The sequence below is a fragment of the Amblyomma maculatum genome, chromosome 11 (assembly GCF_055883805.1).
Source record: "Amblyomma maculatum isolate TAMU_Amacu chromosome 11, ASM5588380v1, whole genome shotgun sequence".
Classification (NCBI taxonomy): domain Eukaryota; kingdom Metazoa; phylum Arthropoda; class Arachnida; order Ixodida; family Ixodidae; genus Amblyomma; species Amblyomma maculatum.
In genome coordinates this window covers 51994206-52002888 of record NC_139354.1, presented here as the reverse complement: position 1 = coordinate 52002888, position 8683 = coordinate 51994206, and the positions used below count along the sequence as shown (strand labels likewise).

Genomic DNA, 8683 nt, shown 5'->3' with positions numbered 1-8683 from the left:
TGTTTTGTGGTCGGTTGTAGGGGCAGCAGCTCCATGCAGCCTTTAAAGATATGGACTTGAGCAGCGTGCATAACAATGTATTTCCTTTAGCAGATAGCACCTGGAAATAAAAGCAACATTCATAAATCCCATTAAGACAGAAAAATTTTGGAAAGTGGAAGTGCAGCTAGACCGTGGAGTAAAAATGCAAAATAAAGCACTACCTGCTGGCCCTCAGGCAACTTTCTTGTCTGATTTACTCAGGTTGAAATAAGCTGCATGCTCAGTGAGGCCGGCCATATTAACTTGGTTACATTGGTTGCGACATCTGGCAGTGCACGGCTTCCCATGTGGATGTGTTGTTGACGCTGGAAACATAAAACAAAATTATATTTGCCGTTATCTATTCGTTAAACAGTAGTCAGTGCTTGCCCCCTTATACTTGCAGTGCCTTTGTGATCGAACACCTGTAGAAGAAAGACGTCGTCATAACTGGAAGCTTCAAATCAATAGCTTTCCTTTGAATAGATTGCCGCAAGAACTAAAAAGAAACTACAAAGGAAAAAACAGACACAAAAAATGGCAGCCGCACTCCGACCGCGGCTGCTAAATTTAGTGTGCACCGCATCATTACTGCAAACAGAACGTTTTAAAAGTTATCAAAGCTGCAGCTAAAACAACGTACGACACAGATGCTTTGGGGTTTGTATGATACACTCGAACTGAAAAATAAAGAAATCCGTAACTTAGCATCACGTTTGTTGTGGGAACAAGTTTCTTATATGTGCTAAAGTATAAGAACTATGGTAGCAACTGTAAATAACCTATTTTAAGCGGCTATTTTATGACCCTTCTACTACTCGGGATTAGCGCAAGAGAAAGATCAAACAAGTGAATAAGCTACGCGTCGTTTAGACCATTCCAATAGCGCATTCATAACGTCAAATTACAATATTAAATATTCGCTCGCAACTAAAAATTATGTCCCAGAAAGCTAGACTTAACTCTGAGTTTTGAATATAGTTTGTAAAAGAAACTGACCACTTCAGACACATAACACACGCGCGATGAAGTTGTAACCTGAAAATCACACAAAACACGCGTCTTGTTTTACAGGACCACGTTTTTCTTTTGCAATACAAATTGGCCACCTCTGCGCCGTAAATTTTGTCATTATGACCAGAGTTTATGCATACAAAATAGTGCGCTGAAAATACAGTTCAGAACTGACTGGCGTGGTGCGGTCGAAATAAATGACTTTCCGTTCTCGCAAGCATATCGGTTATTGACATGATGATCAAGGCTGAAAACATACTGCATCAAATAATGCAAAAAAAAGTATCTTACCATACGGCTAGCGCAGATTTGCAGACCTCAGTTTCAACAATCTAAAATGAATGCTGCCACGCAAAGTACATCCCAGGGATCTGATGCTTTATACACCTGGTAAGAAAAAGTAGCGATCTTACAAGGAGACAAAGCAAGAAATAATCTCAGAGAGCTCAGTTATGAACAAACAACTTAAAATGCTGGTGGTACTCACAAATATCCTCTTTCAGGCATGGCCATTAAACCGAATCGGAACTTTCACAAGGCGTGGTTTTTCGGTTCTGCTGTCCAAAGCTGCGGGAGCTCGAGCAGCTCGAGCTGGTGGGGATTGTGTGGCCGACCAGACGCCTCTGAATCAGCGGCTTGTGTCGAGGTTTGAGGCACGGTTGGAAGGGGGCAGAAGGATGGTTGTGTTTTCTCTCCCCCTTTTTTTTTGCTTGAGATCTATCGGAAGAGTAGGCATAAAGCTCGAAAGGGGGTGAGAGAAATGAAAGAGGTCCCGCAGGACCACGTGAGCCCAGAAGGCTGCCGGCCAGGAAAGTTGGCGGGAAGGAAGGGAAGAGTGAGGGGGAGTAGAGTGGGGGGCATTGTGAGCAACGCCTGCCTAGCCGAGAGGAAAGAGAGGGCAGTGAAGGTCGCTGCCCTTCCGCGATGACTGCTTTACGGGGAGAAAAGGCTACAAGACGGGAAGTTGAAAGCGGTTTGGAGAATTGCTTTAGTCAAGGCCCTCGGGCTGAGAGGCGACAAAAGGACCAGAGAATGAAAACCATATGTTCTTTGCGCCAAGCGTGTGAGGAGGAAGGCGCAGAGTTTTGCCCTTGGCTTCGCTAAAACAAAGAGGAGTGCGTTCGGAGCTCTTTGGTCGCCTCGACTGTTGGCTCGGTAACATTTTCAATGGAATGATAATTTCGCTATATTTTTTTTTTGTTAATGCAAAATACGTTTTGCCTCATAGTTTCAAATAATAATCACATACCTAAAACAATCTTCAGTTTTCACGGAATCGTCCTCGGTTCGAACAAATGGACATATTTTTTTTTTATTAAAGGTGGCACACAGGTCGCTGTTCATGACGGAGTGCTCTTGAAACGTCATCACGCGCAACTGAGTGATGCAACAGCCCGTATACTTGCTGTATTCCTATTAAGGAAAAGAAAAGCGAAAACGACCATAACTACGAGTACTTCAAGGTTAAAGATTCCCATGTTATTCATTTTTTTTTTTCAAATCAGGTGGACATTTAGAGCAAGAAAAAATCCGCGTAGAACTAAGCGTGGGCATATCAAGAAATACAAAATACTCGACGAGCTACGATCTGAAGAACTAAATTTGCAGTAAAGAAAACAGAAAGAAAGCAAGGGTCAACATTGAAACTATATCTACGAACTTGGGACAAGGTTGTCCTCAGAAAGAAGCGCGGTATAATCATCTTTCAGCCCGCGGAAGCAGCGCTTGTGAAAGCGGCAGAATATTTCACAAAGGAACCCTAATTCTCAATCATGTGTTAAATTCTTCGAGAGTGGTGTTCTCTAAAAATGCCTCAAAACTGCTAAAGTAACGCACTCGCATTACTTTTAATATATATGTATCGCAATTAGCTGCCTGGTTGACATGATGGGATAGAATTATGTAGTTCTCTGAAGGGAAACACCTTCGGTGCGGTGATCATATGGTTGGATAATAAGGCATTGAATGTTTGAAGAATAGTTTTTGAACAATGCTTAGGAGAGCGCTGTCAAACGCTGTGGTCAAATGCATCATTATGAGCCATATATTACCGCTTTCGAACAAAAATAACTTCCGTAAAGAACATCGTTATTATGCAATTTCAATTTTGTTACCATATATGCTGGCGACACATGTGCGCGCATTCATTACACTGTTGGTAATTGTTTTAAATTTTTATTTTTTTTTCGTTTGCCTTGCCCCATGCAGTGCTGTTGATTTTTTTTTATTATCTTTTATCATGTACACTAATTTTTGGCAGTGTGCGATTTACGTCGCATTAGAATACGAACCATTCCAGAACAGTTCAGATTTGTTTTCTTGTCAAGTGAATTAGCTAGACATAACTTAGAATATATGTTGCTTGTATTTTTTATTTGAGCTGAAATATTTTATGCGCTGCTGCACCGATGGCCAAAGTCGTTCAGTCTTTGTCTGTTGCTGAAGCCCACAGCAGAGCGCAAAGGAGTGCAGTACAAATTTGTGTTTAGTAGATATTAGAACTCGAAGGCCCTGAAAGCAGCCCAACATATCTGTCTATAAGAACAGCTAGTACTGAGGCGTGGTATAGTCGGTGCTTATGCTAAATGCCGGAAACAGCTAGCGTAATGGCGAATCATGCAGTGCGTGTTTGATTGGCTAGCGCGATCGATCTCTCCCACCTCTGCTTAGCTTGAACATGTTGGGTTTCTTTCCATCACGTAAAAAAAAGGCGGAAATAATGATGCTACGCGTGCGTGTTTCCAATCATGGACAAACGTTTACAGGATGTGCATTCACCGGATATATTCGATCGTTTCTGCGTTTACTATCCAAACGTAACCCCTGGTGTTTGTTCAAGCGACACACACGTTCTGTAGTGTTCTTTGCATTCGAGTACCTTGCGTTTCTTGACTGCACAGGATTTTTTTCGCGGACACGCATCTATTAAACATTTGCTTGTCAGATCAGATGTGTGCTCGAGCGTGCGCGTATGCTTGTACTCGTATGCGTATAAATAGGCCCATGGAACGAAATTCCGTGCGCGAGAGTTGTGCGCGAGATGTGTTCGAGATCTGTGCATGGATATATCTGTGCATTGTGCATTGATGTGTCAATCACTTTCAATCATCCTGATTTGACGAGATCAGAAAAACAAATCGTCTCCACCGGGAATCGAATTCCTAGGCTAGTTAACGCTTTAACCAACTGCGCTAAACCCTGGATCGCGAAACTAGCACCATACGTAATTCTCATTGTCTACTGTGATGATAGCGACGAGAATGACGCTGCAATTAGTGATAATGACAATGATGACAGAATCAATGGTAATGACGCTGCGTTTAGTTGATAACGATAATGATACGTAATGCACCGTATGCAGTAGCATTAATCTCGCCTTCACTAATTTCTGCAGTGTAGATTCCATGTGCTGTCAGAATTTTTTCAACACTTTGCTAAAGTTCGGAACACCATCTGTGTTAGCTACGTCCACGCGTGATCGGCATCCGGGCCTCTAGTCTGCAGGAATTGTCTCGAAGATATATGCAGAAATTTACATAAGAATTAATCGTGCCTAAAGTCGTAAATAAAAGAGTTCTCTACCAAAATGGTCAAGTATAATCGCAGGTCATACACAACAATTAGCGAATCACGAAAAATGTATTAAAAAAAATATATTCTACATTTTCCATGATGGGCACTTCTGTTTATTTTGTCTGGTCAGCTCAGTCAAACAATTTTAGGACAATCTATACATTAATCCCAATAAACATTATATATATGGTGGCCCAAATTACGTATGGCGTATGAATATCTTCTACAGTTGAACATAAACTGACGTCCGGGCCAGCGAAAAATTTAGTTGCGACGAAATTAGCCCCAACACACTGTCATATTGAGATGCAAGCATTAGAAACGTCTCTGTCGGTCAGAGCTGCTTCTACTGTTTTTTTAGCGCCGCCGCAGCCTGAAATGTACAAAGGTGGCCAGCCATCAAAGCTCGTTAGACAATATCGACCACTAGAAACCATGATATATACAATGTTGGGATGCCATCAAAGCTGATGGGACAATATTGACCAATCTATGTCAAGATGTATGCAATGTTGACAAGCCATCCATATTGGCAGAGCATTATTGTCCAACCTATGCCATTAGGGTGCAATGCTGGCTAGCCATCACAGTCCATCGAACAATATTGAACAATATAATGCATATGTATACATTGTTGGCAGGCCGCCATGACAGGCGGGTCACTATTGACCACTATATGCCATGATTTATTTATTGCTGACAAGACAACCATAATGGCCGGACAATATTAACCTATTTATGCCATTATATGTGCAATGCTGGCCAGCCATCAGACCTCATTATGCAATATTGACCGCTATAATCCAAGATATATACAATGTTAGGATGCCGCCAAAGCTGGTGGGGCAATATTGACCAATGTATGCCAAGATATATTCAATGTTGACGAGGCAACCATAATGGCCGGACAATATTAGCCAAGCTATGCCATGATATGTGCAATGCTGGTCAGCCATCAAGGCTCATTAGACAATATCGACCACTAGAAACCAAGATATTACAATGTTAGGAAGCCGCCAAAGTTGGTTGGACATTATTGACCACTGTATGCCTAGATATATTCAATATTGAGAAGCCGTTGTTATTGACCGGACAATATTTACCAGGTTATACCATGGTGTGGAAGATATTGGCAAACAATTGCAGCTGGTTGTCCAATAATGACCAGACTGCCTCATTGTGTATACAATAATGGCAAACTGTTCAATATGAATGGGCATTATTGACCGCTCTTAGCCGGTTGAATGCCAATAACGGATATGGGTGAAGTTCACTGGGCCAATAATGATTATGGTATAGCGTGGCTGCACATTATTGGTAGCTCAATGGCACCATTGGGCCACTTGTGGGCCAGTAATCCCCAATCAATCCCCATTATTTGGCCGATGAAATGTGCTGCCTGGGATGTCTCTGTCAAACTGCATTGGCAATGTCATAATACAAACAATATTTGTGCATGACTACCCTGGCGAATAGATTGTGCAGCTCTGCCAACCTTCTACGCAAAAGGGGAGGTAGTTCAGCATCAGTAGACAGCACGACTGTAGCGAGTGTGTTTAGATGCCCTCAATCCGGTGATGTTGTAAATAGGGAAGGTGTTTCACCTGTAGTTAATTTATTCGGAATAAGAGATATAGTAAAAGTTCCAAAAACTGATATTCACCCATACAGCATTCCCTAGAAATGTTTTTTACAGTCGGGTCGAAATATCTGATATTTTAAATGAGTGTATAACTTTTTTTTTTTCAGAATGCCAGCTCTTGCAACCAGCAGAGTTTGCAAATGACACCATTCCCGGAGATTGCTGGAACGTTTTTGATCAGAATTGCCCCGGTGAAAGGATCACTCTATATGAACCGTCATGTCAAGGCCTACCGGTCGTGCCTTTACAAATGCCTTAACAAATGCCTTTACAAAGTACTCCTTGGCTGAAAGAATATAATGAGTGAACATTGGCGTGATTGATTCTTGGCAGGGGTAAAAATAAAGGGTTGGGTAGCACAGATATTTTGCGGCAAATAAAGATGTAAAAATATATTGGTTTGCTTTTCACCATACTTGAATAATTATTCTTTACAAAATGAATTTGGCCTTGATGAGAACTATGTTATTTTTGCTAACTGCGCATATCAACCTCAGCTCAACTTGAACATGCGAAGGAAAATGTTTGACAAGGTCACACGTTGACTGCTGGCAAAGGTTCAGGTAGGGTCGCTCACAGGCACGATTCAATTAGCCGTAAACTGCAGATATTCAATACGTTACTCTAATTGAAAACATAAGCCTCTTTCTATATTTGTCCCAGCCCTTTCTTTGATACATATTTTCGCGAATTCAACATCAGAGTCCCGTAACCGGCCCTTGTATACCGCTCTTCAGCGCCACAACGTGCAACTTTTCCAAACCGTTCAGCAGCTTTTCACTCTAGTAACTCCATGGTGAAGCTGTCCACACCATTTGACAATGCCCATACACGCAATTAAGGTTACCTTAATTCTCATCCGAATGCTCGCGTCCAAGTCCTGCACTGGCAGCCTCAGAATTCGAGACCTGCTTGCATCGAGAGCAGTGTCCATTGTAGAAACACCTACTTTACTCCCCATTACCATCTATGGAGTAAGTTAGATTTTTTGCCGCAGCTGTTAGAACACTTCTACAAACACAGCGCCCCCGCTTGCATAGGAGAATTTTTCAAAAGCTAGTCTTTTAGGGCGATAAGGCATCACACCGAAACGACAAATCGACAAAGCACTTGAAGAAGTGAAGTCGCATGACACAGCAGCACCCAGTAAAGCCACGTTAGGACTGCAAGGCGCAACGTGACGATAACAACACCAGCCAGGGAACTGACAGTGGTTCATTACCTGCGTGTACCAACGCCAGTGTTGGCCGTATGTTTACTGCTATTTTGAAAGCGGGAGGGAATACAGTAATAAGAACGTAGGCATAGTTAGCAGGCATTTCGGTCGACTGCAGCGATAGCTCTAAAGTATTTTATTCGCTTTCCTAAAACCTTTCCGGAGTTTTAATCCACTACAATAGATTTCAGGGGGAAACGCAAAGTTCGAGCCCTCTCACATACCTCTGGGTTTGTCGATTTACCCTGTGAAGTAGTGGTTTTCTGCTATCACGGCTCTTTGGTGCTAGCACATACAGAGCGCTCGAGGATAATTCACAAACGTAATGGCGTCTGCTGTAGGGCGACCTTGATTATAAATTTGCTGAGCAATCTTTAAAAAGGCGTTATAATTCAATCTAGAAAACTGGAAGAACGAACAAGATGTTGTGGGTGCCTTGATAATTCCAGATGAACCATATACATAGTCGTAATTCCGATGATGAAGTGATAAAAATGATAAAACCACCTGGTATTGGCTGCAGTGTAAAGATATTACCCCGCAATTGCCTTCTTGACATTATCATGTAAAATTCTGAATCAGAATATCTACACTTATGGGATCCGGGGCATGCTAGTTTTGCTGACGCAGAGACATAGCACATTATATGCCTAGCATCCATGCTTTAAGTATGACACTCATTTGATTGTCCGGCGCTCTTCCAATGGTTGCTATTAGAGCATGCTATATGTTTCTCGCGGCTGCAAGCCAAAATATTAGGGCGGAGACTTTTAATAGCTATTCATTTTTGTCAGTAAAGGTTCACGCTTTTGCGGCGGCTCTGATATTTAAAAAATAAATAAAACACATTTTCTCCCACCAGGGAATTGGAATTGGTTTATTGAATATTCCTCGAACCTCCATCCCTTCGTTCCCCAGCAGACCGCTTTACCACTGCGCCACGCCCCGCATTTTTTCTTTGCTGCCCGCACACAACATTAAACACAAGGAAACTCCGATAAAACAAAAAAGCACACAAGGCAATGTACATGAATGAATGTCATGATCAGCCAGTGCTAGACTGGCCTCGTCGCTTTAAAACTCCTGCAGAGACAACAAAAGCTCTACCCTTGAGAGCCATTCAGGAGGTTCTGCAGCCAATTTTTGAATGGCAATAAACCACTCTATACTCTCTCGAAAATAAGTTCGAGCAGGTCTGGCATCCCTGTCACAGTGAT

General features: G+C 42.2%; 1 protein-coding gene across 2 annotated transcripts in view; it reads left to right on the top strand.

The window, feature by feature from the left end:
* Positions 1 to 6647, top strand: part of LOC146173796 (uncharacterized) — a 31987-nt gene extending 25340 nt beyond the window's left edge. For both annotated transcript variants that reach the window (XM_084583817.1, XM_084583818.1), the window contains exon 5: positions 6358 to 6647. In XM_084583817.1, coding sequence (XP_084439943.1) covers positions 6358 to 6509 — 152 coding nt within the window. In that variant the 3' untranslated portion in view covers positions 6510 to 6647. The remainder of the gene's footprint in view (positions 1 to 6357) is intronic.
* The last annotated feature ends 2036 nt before the right edge of the window (positions 6648 to 8683 follow it).